Source organism: Crocodylus porosus, unplaced genomic scaffold (assembly GCF_001723895.1).
Source record: "Crocodylus porosus isolate Cpor-Errol unplaced genomic scaffold, CroPor_comp1, whole genome shotgun sequence".
Lineage (NCBI taxonomy): Eukaryota > Metazoa > Chordata > Crocodylia > Crocodylidae > Crocodylus > Crocodylus porosus.
The window spans coordinates 25738080-25754011 of NW_017728950.1; the positions used below are offsets into that span (position 1 = coordinate 25738080).

The following is a 15932-nucleotide window of genomic DNA, read 5'->3' on the forward strand; positions in this document are numbered from 1 at the left end:
CTGCCCCCCCCCACCCCTTTCCCTCCTCTCTTCTCTCTCTGAGCGGTGCCCTTGCATTCCACAGATAACAGTTTTTAGGGAGTTTCAGCTTGCTTGCTACTCATCCTGTTTTCCAGTATTACAGGAGGTTACAAAAGTTCAAAGAAAGGGTTACAAAGGTTCGGCGGGGGGGGCCTAGAGCAGAGGGGCTTCATCGACACTCGTGGTCTTCCATCCTTCTGAGTTACCTAGGGTTATGCCCAGTGACACCAACATATAGAAATACTGGGTTAATTTCCTGGCAGTTGTAACATCATTCCTTTTGCAGGTATAAGCATGTTCTTTTACTCGGACAACCTGCCTTTCTGCTCTCAACCCATAAGGCATATGAACAGTATTGTCAGTGTTAAGTCACCCATAGCCCACACATCTGTCTACTCCAAACCTCTCCTGAAGGTTGAGAAAGGTGTAGGCGATCTTCCTTCCTCTCTGCTTAGTTTACTTCTGCCACTGGATTTCTCCTGAGCAGTAGTGGTGGGATTAGGGAGAAAGTTGTGTGCTAACTCCTCACTTCTCTCCCAATACAGAGATGGCTAACTCCTTCGCTTCCTTCTGCCAGCTGGCCATGGCTGGGAATATTTCAGAAGAGCAGTTCCATCTTAAAATAATGTGTGGGCCAGGCAACCCCCAAGCACTTCAGATTGCTCAGTGGACCAGGACAGAAAGTCAAGAGCCCTCCACTTTATCCACTGCACTAACAGTCATCTTTTTAGGTCTGTCACTCATTTTAGTCCCAGTGACCACACCCTTCTACACAAATTTAGTTTCCTCTCAGTTATATCATTGCAAATGATTGCATGTGGCCATAAAGAATCCCTAAGTAGGGCTGTAGGAAAAGGAAAATATGTCCCTACTCAAAATTCCCTGCACAGAATCAACTCCTTGCATTCCTCATTTTCAGGTCCTGCTCCCCTCCCTTACCACAAACTTGGTCCTCTGCCTGTTGAAAGTCTCAGCAATACTAACCACAAAAGACATGGGAACGGCTGCCCCTTTACACAGAGATGAGGTGGGGAGAACAGAGCAAGACGATCATTGCAAAAGCCTGGACAACGGGGGGTAACGAGGCTCTGGGTAAGAAGCAGGTGACATTTTGCTGTTCAGGCAACCCTGTATCTTAGGTCATTGCTGCACATTCAGGAGAGAGGCAAGTGTCATAAAACTGGACCCAAAGAGGTGCAGTTCAACTCTGGCCGTGTTCTGTGCTCAAACAGCTGCAGCTGAAGCACTGAAAACAACAGCAACAGGAGAGGGAGATAGACAAACAGAACAGCCCCCAAGGTAGAAGTCAGGGCAGGAAATGCCTTTCAGGCCTGCTGAGCTCACTTTCCAGGAATTCCCCAAATATTATTTCTTTGGTCACCACCAGGGCAAAGGAGGGACTTCCATCTCATGTCCTGCCTCGTGCATCTGACCCAAAGCAAAGATCAGCATCAGAAATACCGCAGTTCATAACTGAAGAAGAAGCATTAGACAAACGTGCCGCTTGTGCAAACAGCAGCCTGGAGTTAACTGGAAACCCTGGAGGGAAAAAAAATGAACCAGATTGTATCTTCACTCCTCCATTCCTGCAAGGCAGTAAAGCAGATGCACTGAACAGCATAGTCAGCTCTCATGCAAGCAACACCATCGTCCCAACTGTAAGCACTAGTCACTGTGAAAGAGCATACACTGAGGGGCCGGGGCCACGGCCAGATCCTCCACTAGTGCGGGTCTGCAGATCCCAACAAAGAGATGCCAAGATGCATCAGTGGAGATACTAACACCCCAACTGGCCAACCACTGCAAAACCAGCCACAAAAATAGTGTGCACTCTACTAGGGCAGTATTACATGCCCCATTTAGTACCACAACCCTGTTGTACTTAGCATAACAACGTACATCCCTACCCAGAACGACTTACAGCAACAGAAGGCATAAAGATAAACAAGACTTGCCCAAAATTTGCATAGCAGGTCAGGGGCAGAGCTGGGAAGGAAACCCTGATCTGCTGGTGCTTGGTCCAGTACCTGGTAACACCATCACACTGGAGGGTAGGGTGAGTTCACTGGAGGTGGTAGCCCACAGAAGGAGCTCCCTCTGCTCCCTTTCCCTCCTCCTATTCTGAAAACAGCACTGGGGCTGGGAACAGGGAAAGGCATTGTTAGGGGAGAGTGACTGTAGGTTCACAGCAGCTCTAAACAGCAGCTTGATCTCCCAACCCCTGGGACTCAACAGCAAACGTCTGTTGGGTCCAGGTGATCATTTTAACTCATGGCGCTTTCTGCAAAGGATGCCCTTCTATGCTTAGAGACAGAAGTGCATTTCTGGAAAACCTACAGGATGCATCTAGCTTTCTTTGCAAACCACATGGAGAACCTCCCCCTTTCTAAAAAATTCTAATAAAAAACACAACCATGGAGGAAGAAAAAAAAAATGTTTATGGTGTTTGTGGAAGTACCTCTGAAGAGCATATGTTGCTAAGACAACTGTTACTGCTTATACATTGACTGTGCTGGGAACAATCTGACCTAGATAATACATGTGGTTATAAACTCAAAAATGTCAACTCAAAGCTACAGTAAAATGTATAAAAAGCAATAAACACAGAAAGGAAAGTAAACCAAGAGCATGTGCGCACATGCATGTGTGTGCATGCACAGTGTGCTTGCATGCGTACACCTGCAGCATGACTTCACAGCAGAGCTTGGCCTTCAGATAATGCTGGAGGATGCTATGCCATTGCTTGTGGAACAGAACAGCTCAGGCTCTTGAACAACACAGGCCAGGTGGCTTTGGCAGTAGGCCTGCAGCCCAGGGGCAGGGGTGGGGGAAGTGTCTTTTCTAGCACCTGCACCAAGGCAGACAGCTGGGAGCTGCACTTGCACCACGGCCAGTACTTTCAGCTGCTCCCTCCACATGCTCAGCTTCCACCCAGTTTGGGCCTCTCAGGGCTAGAGAGCTGCAAAGTGTATCTACACTACCTCCGCTTCTCTGCTTCACTCTCCCTCATCTCATTTATGGTTTTGAATAGACTGGCCAGTGCCTTTCATGCTACCACCCACTGCTGGCAAAATGGTATATATAAACCTATTCAAGTGCTTGGGATAATGTCATCTTCTATGACCTGGCCTACAGAGAGGATCAAACCTTAACACTACAGGCAGCAAACAGCAATTCTTATTTAGCGGAGAGAATGCCAGCCTGTATGTGTGGATATGAACATGCCGAGTTGTGTTCTTGTTGCCAAATGAGTACAGTTTACATGATGAACATGTTTGAACTGCCAGATGAGTTAAAAACACCATTCATGAGGCTTCCCCCATAGGATGTTCTTCTCTGGACTATACCCCTTTTAAAAAAAATTAAGTTAAATTAAAGCAAAAACAAGGGGAGGCTTTTACTTTAATGCTGACAAATGCTTCCATGCTCCTAAGGACTGTACTGGCTTCAGGGATAGCTGTGATCAATGGCTATATATTTATCTGTGCACCTTCTGCCGTTGCTTCAGTTTGTGGTTCACTTGGCACTACAGCTAACCTGACAACAGAAGAATTGGGCAGAGCAACTGTGGCAAGCATCACCTTGAAGAACTGCTTCTAAGGCCATTATTCTGATGTTTGTTACAGTGGGTTTAAATAGCTTCACATGATGCATTGAGCTCTTTTCTGTTCCCTCTTCCCCATACAGTATATACAGTCATATGATCAAATCTGATGTTTAGACAGAATGCCATGGGGTCAGGTTGAGGCACGCTGAGGAAATGCCAGTGTTTTGCTAAGGTGCTGGCAATTATGCCATTCCGATACGGGGGACTAGAGGAATGGGCTCAACTCTCTCAAAGGCCATGTCTCCTTTGACACGTCAATCTACCTGCTCTGAGATTCTCCTGCTTCAGGAATGCTGAGTGCTGTTAAAGGTCTGCCCTATGGCAGCTGGATAGCATGTGTTGAACAAGCACTCAGAAAACCATCCCACAGCCAAGTCCAGAATGAGTGTGTACTTTCCATACCCCACAGGTGAATCCATTTCTGGCATATACCATGTTTTAAGGACAATGTGACAAGATCTGATGTAAATCAGCACAGCTGCATCAACTTTAAACAGAAATTCTCCAGGCATACAACAGCAGATGAGTGACACACATTATGCAGATTTTTATTATTATTATTATTTTTTTTTTTTTTTTTTTTTTTTTTTATCTTGAAGGAACCCAGAATGCTTTAGAAATGTAAACCAGCATACAGTGGTAGCAATTTCACAAGAATAGACAAAGATGGTGGTAAGTCTCCTTAGAACAGATGATCTTCAAAATGGTATATATAAAACATCCTCAAATTCTGGGCAGATATTTCATAAGACACTGCCGAACCAAATCAAGCGTAGAATCCAGCCGTGGCTCAGACGTGAACTATGAATGCTACCCGGATCCTAAGCCAGCCTTCTCAGCAGAAATAAGTCAAATGCAACCTCCAACAAATCAGGCAGTTTTTACATTTCACAGTTTTGAGGTAAAAAAAAAAAATGCCAGAAATAGACCCAGAATGTGTGTCGAGACAGCCTAAAGAGGAAAAAAATAGCTGCAAAGACAATAATACGGATATAGGTCTGATGGTATAACCCTGGTATGTGGTACAAACAATGCTGACAACATAAACAAAGAGAAGTAAAGAATGGAAGAGCATTGAAGTAGTATTATTTTTAGCAAAACTTTCATTTCTCAATTCCAGATAGCATCTGTGTTAACTGGTAGAGTTTTAAAAGCTGCTTTAGATGACTGAAGCAGTCACAGAGTTTTCAGAACCAATACCAAAGAAGTCTTGTATGTGCAGATATCGTTTGTACCGAATCCACTATCAGAATTAGGAAGCACTTGCTTGTTTTATTATTATATCTGTACTCAGACAGTAAAGACAAACTAACAGCAAGATAAAAACTGTACCCATAAAAGGCTGTACTTTGCTACCTACTGGAGTAGCCTTATGCTGTATTCTAGTTTTAGAAAATGTGAACTTCAAATGTTCCCTAAGCACATAACCAATTGGTAAATTGCCATTCAGTGCACTGCCGAATATAGCAAGGGTACCAAAAATGCCATCCTGCTGGTCACCAGTACAGACTAACATATGCTTGTATTCTTGTCACATCTCTATTTTGACACACACACATACACACACAATATCAAGGGGAATTCTCAAAAAACACTCAGCCAACACTTCGCATTACTAAGTCAATGATATAGATCAGTGGGAGCACATTTAACCTGAAGCTGAGCATGTTTAAGCTCCCTACTCCAATGCATATGCACCTCTCCCCCGTAAAACTTTCTCCTATCTGAACTATAGTTTCATAGTTGGTAGGGTTGGAAGGGACCTGAGCAGATCATCAAGTCCAACCCCCTGCCATGGCAAGAAGGAATGCTGGGGTCAAAACTCCCAGCTAGGTGATTGTCCAGCCTCCTTCTGAAGACCCCCAGCGTAGGAGCCAGCACCACTTCTCTTGGAAATTGGTTCCAGATCCTATCTGCCCTGACTGTGAAGTAGCGCCTCCCAATATCTAGCCTGAACCTACTCTCAGTCAACTTATGGCCGTTATTCCTTGTTACTCCCAGTAGTGCTCGGGGGAACAAGGGACTCTTCCACTGCCTGCTGGTCTCCCTTGGCCAGTTTATAGTCGGCCACCAGATCCCCTCTCAGCCTTCTCTTTTGGAGGCTGAACAGGTTCAGGTCCCGTAGCCTCTCCTCATAGGGCCTGCCCTGCGCTCCCTGATCATGCGAGTGGCCCTCATCTGGACCCTCTCCATGTTGTCCACATCCCTCCTGAAGTGCAGCGCCCAGAACTGGACACAGTACTCCAGCTGCGGCCTGACCAGTGCCGCATAGAGGGGGAGGATCACCTCCTTGGACCTGCTCGAGATGCACCTGTGGATGCATGACAAGGTGCGGTTGGCCTTCGTGACTGCGTCCCCACACTGCCGGCCCATGTGCATCTTGGTATCTATAATGACTCCAAGATCCTTTTCTGCCTCTGTGCTGATGAAAAGGGAGTTCCCCAGCCTGTAGGTACACTGCTGGGTCTTCCTCCCTAGGTGCATCACCTTGCACTTGTCAGTACCGAATCCCATCTTATTCTCATCCGCCCACCCCTGTAACTTGTCCAGATCCAACTGCAGCCTGCCCCTCCCTTCTAGCGTGCCCACTTCTCCCCACCTCTTAGTGTCATCTGCGAATTTGAACAAGGTGCTTTTCACCCCCTCATCCAAGTTGCTGATGAAGATGTTGAACAGTGCAGGCCCGAGGACCGAGCCCTGGGGGACCCCACTGCCCACATCCCTCCAGGTCGAAAATGACCCATCCACCACCAGAGCTGGCCTGAATTTAAAACACGGAGTTCCAGACATCCCTGGATCCTGGGGAATTTCAGATGTGAGCTATGAAGCTGGCTCCATTTCTGCAAGACTCGCACAAAAACAATGCACATTGGCAGTGTGATACAGGGTGGCGCAGTACAATCTCAACTTCTGACCAAGGACACGCCAGTAAGCTGTTAAAGAAAACTGAGGTGTTGAAAGTTCATGAGCATCCTGGCCCCTGGGACGCTGTTTCCCAGGTAGAATAAATTCAGGCCTCGACAGACCTTTGTATCTGAATTGCGGTAGAGAGAATTTTGTTACATAAATCTTATCTTTTTTGTGAATGGTTCCTTGGAAAAATAGAAAGAAAGCACCAAAACTGATTTAATTTTTAAAGGGATAAACTCTCAAGCACAGCACATGGAGGACTCTGTAGGTAAAGCAAGCCCAATTAATGAACAGTTTCACTAATTTCCCAATGGACACAGTCCCATCAATATCAAATTATCTTCCTAACCATCCTGCTGCTTTTCACTAAAAGCTGGCTATAGTTCTGATATAAAACAGAAAAATCAAGAGATAATCCAGAGTCAGTTAACTTCACTATCTGTTGCCTGTGGTATTGGGACACAACGGCAGCCTACCCCAAAGAGATGCTAAGCAGCCTAGAGGATTTAGGCACAACGTACATTCATTTTAATGGAAGAAATATGTGAGATTACCAAAAATACTAGTGCTGACTTAAGGGTCACAGAGATTTCAACAAAAGAAGAATTCACAAGTAATGACCATTTTGCAAATCTGATCCTGGGTGTCCACATATGCTACACAACATTCAAAAATCACAAGGACTGAGACTGAGACAGGGGCATCTCTAAAAAGTTACCTGGATCATGCACCATGGTACTATTTTGATAGTGAAAACAAAAGCAAAACTGTGATATAGAAGGCTACCAGTAAGAAAGCAGGATCCCAATGGGGAAAGCAATTAAAAGGCTAATTAAAATGCAGGTTAATTGTATCACAACCTTCAAACAAGTTGCATGTAAAGTGTGTACAGCAAATTTAGCTCTTCCCAAATGCCCTCACCTGGGAGCAGTTGTTTCTTCACACCTTAGGGTGCTGTTTTTGGCAGCATTTTGTCTGGAGCTGCTTAACTTCATTTTGGCTCACACAATGGCGTTTGTGAGGGCTGCTGTTTACACCTATGCACAACTCCCTCAGGAATGCAGCACTGCAGGGCAGGTGCCTCTACACTGCTCCCTGGAAAGCAGCGAGTTCGTTCTTTGCTTGGCTTGCTTTAATTTGTAGCATATGGTTAAGGCATTTCACCACAGCTCTCAAGGGGTGAGGCTGAGGCTTGCATTAGCCCCGAGCTAAAAGCCATCCCCAGCTGTAAGCAGGTGGGATTAAGAAATCAAAGGTAGCTGGCAGCCACATCAATATCTTGTGCACTGCTGACTACAGAAGCTGGCATGCCTTATTCACGCTAACCCAATAAGGTGCTAAGCTTGGGCAGACATCAGATTTTAGTCTAATTCACTGATTCCTAATCAAGGTTCCACCACACTCTCAGGTGTCCTGAGATCCTTTAAAGGGTGCCGCAGGGTGCCACAAAATGTTAGCATGATACATGAAATAAGCCCAGAGATAGGAATCTATAATGTCAAAAGAATCCTGACTTGCCATGGTCTATGTTCTTTGCAACAACAGAATTACTTTTTTTTTTTTTTTTTTTAAATAGTCAAAAAACAAGGGAATGATAAAAGCTGGTATTTTCTGAGGGACCCTTGTGCCAAAAAAGGTTGACTACTGCTGGTCTAATTCCAGAGGTGTTTGGTTTCCAAGGGTGAGCTGAGCCCCTTAGATAGTAATGAAAGAGAAAAGGATTTGAGGTGGCGTGTGTATAAATAAAGAAACCTAAATGAAAAAGGAGAGTGGTGAAGCAAGTAGGAAAACAGGAGATTGTATGGGTAAAAGGGAGTTTATTAAAATAGCCTCTAGCTCCATCAGCTCACACACTGTTCCTAGGGTTTTCTGTCAGACAGTTTCTGGTCTATAAAAATAAATTACACAAAGGGACAACCCTCACATGGGTGTAATTCTGGAATATTACAGTATGTTTACCAAGACAGTTGAATAGAGTCCCTGTTTTGGATGCCATCAGGTTTCTTCCTATGCTTCCTCAAAAAATAGTGAGCAAATTTCATATGGGTACCTGTTCTGGATCTACGCAGTTAGTCTGTTTTAAGGTTTGATGGGCTGTTTCAGTTTGGAGGAAAAACTGATGATGGACTGTACATTCATCTGGGCATGAACTTTTCTTTTATATATCTGTAAAACGTTTAGCACAATGAGGCCCTAATTTTACTTGGGGCCTCAAGGCACGGATGTCATATGAATAATTTGTCTGTGTAACTACCTTTTGCTGCTGGATAGTCATCTGTTCTGTAATTCTAATTATTCAGATGCCCAGACATTTTTTTATAGCATTTTTATTATTGTGTAAATCTAAAAAAAAAAAAAAAAAAAAAATATACAAAACCTTGAAAAAAATGAGTAAGCATCTGGCCTTCCAAAGGGGTTAATGTCTCACTGTTTCCAAGCTCTCAGAAGATTTGTATTTCTATTGTCTGTTTTCAAGCCTCATTGACTCCATCTGGTTATCATTTAATTGCCTCTTCATATACCTTTTCAATCAGGGCATTTAGCATTTGAAGGCATTTTTCTATGCAAAGGCAGACTGGAGAGGTGAACTCCTAAGGTTGAACAAGTCCTTTCATCCCCATACCAATCACCGGACTTGTAGTGCATGTTTATTGTGAGTTTTCAAATATTACAAACTACTGGATTAAGATGAAAAAATGTGAGAGGAGAGACTGATGAAGGGGTGAAAAGGAACAGAATGAACAGAGTTTTTGATAATCATGCGTTCCCTTCACCAGCAGCAGCCCCCTCTGCAAATGTCTCAGACCCCAAGGCCATTTCAGATCAATTGGTATAAACTTTGGTCACTTCTTATGATGGCCAAAGTCAAAGGATTCTGGCAGCTGCTGACTAAATACCCAATGCACACTAAGATACAGATGCAGATATCATTAGCCATGCCAAAAAGCAGCATGCTTTTGAGAGCAAAGAATGTGCAGGAAAGAAGTCTATACAATATTTCGAATGTTTCCCCTTATAGCACATTTAGGGCCTCTTCCAAAGCTCCAGTGAAAAATCTTGCCACAACTGATTTCAACTGACATAGGGCTAGACCTGTACTGGGAAGGGTAATACAAAGCAATTTAAATAATTATCTAGGAGTGGCTTTATTTGGTAATAGGTCCTACTACTTGTATGGAACATTTGCATCCGAGAGTACCCTCTTTCCTGATGACAATCAGTGCCAGTATCTGAGGAGACCCTCTCTCTCTCTCTTTCAGAGGAAGGTGAATAATGTCTCAGCATTTTCCATGGCTGCGCAGTTGGTTTGCAGGACACAAGAGCAGTTTCAACTACCTGAAAGGCTGCCATACAAAGGAGGGAGAAAAATATGAATCCTCCTTGCCACAGAAGGCAGGACTGGTGGAAAGAGGCTTAAAGTCTGCTGTGCTGGATTTTTACATCAAGTATCAGGCAAACTTTTCTAACTGTGAGAAGAGGATATCAGTAGAACAAACTGTTCAGCAAATTCTGCTCATGGGAGACTTTCAAGAGGAGATCTAGTATTGTTACTCCAGATAAATAGTTGCTTTCTTTACATGGTGATGGTTAGGGCTAGAGGTTAGAGCAACATGACATTTTTGTCTACTAGTTTTGTTAGCAGGCTGCTCAAACAGGTGATTCAGGGTTGCCCAGCCTTTGCTTTCATACAAGTCAATAGTCAGTCTCCCATGAATTTTCCCCTCGAAGACAGATACTGGCAGATTAAATGCCTCTTTCTCAATCTCCCAAAGAGAAGTTCTCCGAGCTACAAGCTGGTTGCTCATTCCACGTGGCAGGTCAAACATTTAATTTCTGATGCATAGAATTTGATCCTCTGGCACTGAGCCATTTATGCCAACCCAATCTATCTTTTCTGTAAGACAGGAGCAGTAAGACACAGCCTTAAATCTGTTCCTTAAGTGGAAAAAATATGCAACATGAGGATTTGGTTAGCAGCAGCATCTATTTTGGATATGGCATGACCTGACAACCTTGGGCTTGCAACTCACACAAAACAGCCTCTCCCAAACAGCACTGTTTTTTTTCCACAAGGTGTTTGCATTAGAAAAGGGTCCCTCACACAGGGAAGGCTCTTAGGAACTACCACAATACACAACATTAAAATACTACATTTGGGCTGCTCAAAAATGATAAGCAGTCTTTTAAAATTATTTCCCCTCAAAATGTAACAAAATATTTGGCCAGGAATTAATTTTTTTCCTGTATGTGTTGATAGAAAAAAAACTTGAAGCTTTAAATGAGTTTTTAAAATTGTAATGGAGAGGTCCACACTTTTTCTAGTAAAATGGGAGGGAAATGAAGCTGCCATTTCATTGAGAACAAAAATCTCAAGATGAGCTTTCTGCAGACTTTTTCCATTGAAAAAGCCATTTTTCAGTGGAAAAATAAAACAAATAGGGGGCGAAGGGAGGGGGGGAGAAAAAAAGATCAGTTCTAGTGCAACTCCAGCCCCCACCCCCCCAAAAAAAGACCAGCAATGACTAAAATAGAATTAGCAAACCACATTACAGACATTTGGTGGCTGGGAATGGTACTGCAGACGACCAGATCCCTCCTCCCTCCCTTTATCCTTCAAGAAGTGGTAGTCTGTGGCACTTCAAGCTGAAAGATCATTTTTTCTACGTGTCACTGGAGAAAGACATCAGGCAACCATGAGAGACTGATATAAACTTGGTTTAATGGAGACTTTGTAAATCACCATGTAATGAAAGGGACAAACCGGCTTTGTTCCTTCTGTGCTGCACCAACAATAGAGGGTCTGTCATGCTAAATACACTGGGAACCACAGCAAATGCTGTTTGGAGGCTTCCCTCCTCTACCCTTTTATACACACTTGAATTTTTTTTTAAATTACTTTATTACAGAAATATGATCTTTGATGTACTGGCTCCAAACTTTTGTTTTGCAATCAATTTACCAGTCTTTATTCCCAAACATAACATGAGCATGCTGGCTTGGAGTTAGGAAGTTGCTCCCTACGCAAGCCATTTACTGGCATGACTCTTCCCCTGGATGCCTCATGCAGCTGTGTAGTTGTGATAGAGTTTTTGTACATCCAAATTTTATTCTCATTGTAAGTTTCAGGACAGAATCCTGAAGTATAATCTTTTCAGTGCAATCTCATATGCAACTATCATGCTTGCTGTTTAATGACGTGCTGTTAGCTTCTGGAAGGCAACATGAATTCCACCACTGATTTCAGCAGGGATACGGTGCTGAAAAACAAAGAGCTAAAATTTTCCATCCCCTACCAGTGATTTGAAGCCCCTCAAATTTTGGATGCCCAGAGTAATACCTCTTCAAGACTGTGCCGAGGCACTCACCATCCAAAAAGCTAGCGCCTGGGTACTCGGACATTAAGGGTAGACAAAAACTGCCCACTGTTTAGTAAGAATCTTGGCCACTGCTCCTCTCCTGTGCTGGAGCCGAGTGGAATGAGACTGTGTAGTTGCCCTGTATATGGCATTGGCTCCCAAAATGCAATGCAGGCAGGCTTACAGGAATGTTGAATGCATCATAGTTAGGGCCTGTCAGAATGAAGATATTCAGGAAGCCATGCTCAAGTTAACAAAAGGTGTTATTTTAAAGTGCATTAGTATAAATTTGTTAAACCTTCATGTAGGCCCCTCTTTCTGACAGAGAGTGGCCTTACTTCACATTAAGATAATTAAATCTACTGAGGCCTCTGAGCACAGAGCTCAGGCTGCATCCCAGCACCCAAGGAGACCTTGTGGAGTTTGGGCCGTAAGACAATGGTCCCATCTGTCCACACTCACGAGACAAAGAAGGGAGCAGCTGCTTAAGGCTCTTAAAGTCCCCGAGGCAGAGAAGTGTTTCAGTTCTCCTCACAGGTAAAACTCAAGGCCACAGGCAGGGCTTAGGAAATATAAGAGAAAGCAGGTGCTGTGAAAAATTGTGGGCTGATTTTTGTAATTCTGGAACTGGCACAGCCCTGACTTCAGCACTTGAAACCATCTAAAAATCAGCAGTGCTCAATCCCTGGCCCACAGCCCAATGTCATCCAGTCTGCAGGGTTCCCCATGGGTCTGGAAAATTGTGGTGGGAGAATAGTGTCATCACACCCCTGTTGCCAAATTTCTAGATCCACGGGGAGCCCTGGGCCCTACACACCAAATGGGATGCCTAATCCCAGCACACAGGGCCAGGAGGGGGTGGTATCAGGCTCCCAGGACCCAATCCCAGTCCATGAGGAGTTGGAGAGAGCAGTGCAGAACCCAGGGCCCGATTCAGCCTGCAGACTAGCCCCATAACATTCAGCCAAGAGACTGAGCACTACTGATCTAGATAAACATTTTGCACAGCCTCGCTCTATATGATGCAGAGTGCTTGTGTCCACTTACAGGCACTATTGCTTCCAAAGACTGAAGCCATGAGAAAGATTACCAAAAGCAGTAAAGTACAACCTCTGCTTTAAGGGAGCACATAGTCTAAGTGTGGTCCAGTGAGCAGTTCCTGGAATGGCTTGGCAGGATTGGAATGGATGTAAGATTCACGAACAGATAAAAGGCAGTACGTGTGGCAGAGGCAAGCCGGTAACTACATAATCTTATGACCAAGACCCTGATTCTGCAGAGTACTGAGCATGTGTCAACTCCCCCCTAGATGATACCAGGCCTCTGCTTGGGTGCAGAGACATGTGCATGACTTGATCATTTCACTAATTGCTAATCTTTTTTTTTTTTTTTTTTAAAACCACTAGCACCCTCCACCCCATCACTTCTAAAAGGGAGGCAGAACATACAGAAGCCCCTTCCTAGGGGCTGTCATTTACTGTAGCCCAGTGGTTTTTAACTTGTCATTTGTAGACTTCTAAAAATGATCTAAGGAGGTACAGACTCCTTCGAATGATAAGTGTGGGTATTCACATACTTTTGATTGATCATAGGCATCTTTTAAGGACCACTTAGTGATAATCTGCAGACCCGCAGGTTAAAAACTACTGCTCTAGCCCACTGGTTAGAATCCTAGCCTGGGTCTTTGGAGAAGTGAGTTCAATTGCCTGTTCTGCTACAGACTTCCTGTGTGACCTTGAGCAAGTCATTTACTTTTGGCCACTGTTCCCAGCCTGGGAAGTGAGAGGAACAGCAGCACTTCCTGTCCTCCCAGGGGTACTGCAAGGATAAGCAGATTAAAATTTGAGACACTCGGATCAGATCCAGCCCCAGGCCATCCATGGTGGTAGTACCCTCAAGCACACAGCCTGCATGCCACCTCCTAAACCAGAAGTGGTGTAACCACACCTGCACAGCACTTTGGGCAGGTTATCTAGTGCTGAGTGATAGAGCCAATTACCCATTCACACCATGGGAACACATCAACACTGCTTCTAGTTCACGAAGTGGCCAGTCCAGAGCAGCACAGAGCTGCCAGAGACAGTAAGTTTCCCGTGTAAGCATGGCTGGAGGGAAAGGACAGCACCTTGTTTTAGGGCCCCTGAGAACTATTTGATAGTGGAAGGAATCTCATAAGAGCTCTAAAAAAAAAAAACCTGAATATTAGGAAGGAAGTAGGTAAATTAGTTTCAAAATAAGATTCCATTACAAGTCTGCGCTCACTCTCCCCCAGCTGTGTTCTTTTGTCTTGTTGACTTGGTTTCTTTTACATAACATTTTAGCCACACTGAAGTACCTGCTTTGCCATTGTTCTTAGAAATACACAGCTATTATTTCCACAAAATGCATGCAAAAAGCTACAGCACTAGCAAATTCTCAAATGCATCTTGGGTCAACTCTGAAGTTAATAATTTTACAAAAAACACTTAAAAAGATGCATATATACACAGCCCAGAACTCTGAATCTGGAGATGAGGTTTGTATTGGTATGATGTACAGATTACTTAGCAAATCTGATCCATCTTTGTGTTGTAGACCATCTTGTTTACAAAAAGAGAGAAAAGGGCAATCAGTTGTAAGCAGCAAACTATAGTTAAATGCATGAGGCTTTTTTCAGCCTCTAGTTACCTGAGCCAGACTTTCCAAGCTTCCGAACTTTTCCCAGGAACTGCTGAACATCCTTTATGCTGCTGTCCTGCTGGCTGTACAACAGCAACCTCTTGGCATCAGAGAACAAGCGGGAAACACTGGAGGAAGGGAAGAAAAAGCCACCATTAACCATGCAAGGCCACACAAACCTGCATATAAAGATTCAGTTTGACATCCTTGGTACCAAGACTCAGTTCCTTTTATATAAAAATACAACCCTCCATAATACAGTGAAAGCTTTGTTAAGCCATCACCCCTGGACAACAGTGAGACCAGCTAGTAAAAGAGAAAAGTCAAACAGAGTTGTTCTGGAAACCTTCAAACACTGGAAAGCAGTTGTATAAAGGTGGGGGTAGGGAGCTCCTCAATGCAGGTCAGACTGCTCTCGTCTGGTGGGAGAGAAAATGCCATTTGGAAAGAGCCCTTTAAAGCTCACCATTCTAAAAATGCATCTCCATTTCTTTAAAATCTCCATTTCTTTAAAATCCTTTTCCAAGTAGCAAGTGAAAGACCCTTAACTCTTTCCTTTTTCATGGCCTTGTGACAGTATTTAGCAGAATTCACAAATTCATTGGGCTGTCAACCCAATGAACCACACTCACTTCTGGTTTGTCAAATGTGCGCCTTGGCACCCTTGCCCTTAATCCACATCTAACAATCAGATGCTGGTCCTAAACCTCCCAGTTCCTGCTTTTCTCTTATGAGCACATACAAGGAGAAACAAGATTTGGTACTTACATGGACCGGTTAAAGTTTCCGACAACACCAGGGGATTCCCCAGGAGTTGGGTAGCGGAAGCAAGGGTTGTTAGCATTACAAATAATCCCCTGGACCCAAGGCAAGGTTCCTGCTGAAGGCATGGCCTTATTTGGAAAGTGACCTGGAAGAGAAGAGCAAACATTTGAGAACAAAGGTCTGATTTTGCCAAAACTGTGAAATCTTCTGAGAAACAGGAAAGACATCATATGCAGACTTAACCTTGTGTCTCTTATGCATCTCACACCTTTACTAAAAGAGAACAGAATTGCCAGTTCCAGTATTTTGAAAGTCATTGGTCTGTTCTTCCGACCTTTATGAGATTTTACAGGCTAAGCAAGTCTCTTTGTAATGAAACTGGAGATTTCCACAGGTCACAGGAGCAAAGGATTCTAGGAGCTGGGCCTTTTAGAAGAAAAACATGCCAACATTTGAGAGACTCCTGATAAAAATGGAGTGGGCAGGATTGACTTGGTAGAAATTTGGCACGAACAAGGAATTAGTTATCCAGCCCTTAATTTGGAGTTAAAATACTATCCAAATTTCTTCTACTTCAGCACCTGGTTTCTCATGTTCTGGCAGTGACTTTTGAC

At 43.9% G+C, this 15932-nt stretch overlaps 1 protein-coding gene across 1 annotated transcript in view; it reads right to left on the reverse strand.

The window, feature by feature from the left end:
• ABCA1 (ATP binding cassette subfamily A member 1) overlaps positions 1–15932 on the reverse strand; it is a 116210-nt gene that overhangs the window by 70089 nt on the left and 30189 nt on the right. Inside the window, exons 4-5 of the mRNA XM_019554993.1 lie at positions 15322–15463; positions 14563–14681 (exon numbers count right to left, since the gene is read on the reverse strand). Coding sequence (XP_019410538.1) covers positions 14563–14681; positions 15322–15463 — 261 coding nt within the window. The remainder of the gene's footprint in view (positions 1–14562; positions 14682–15321; positions 15464–15932) is intronic.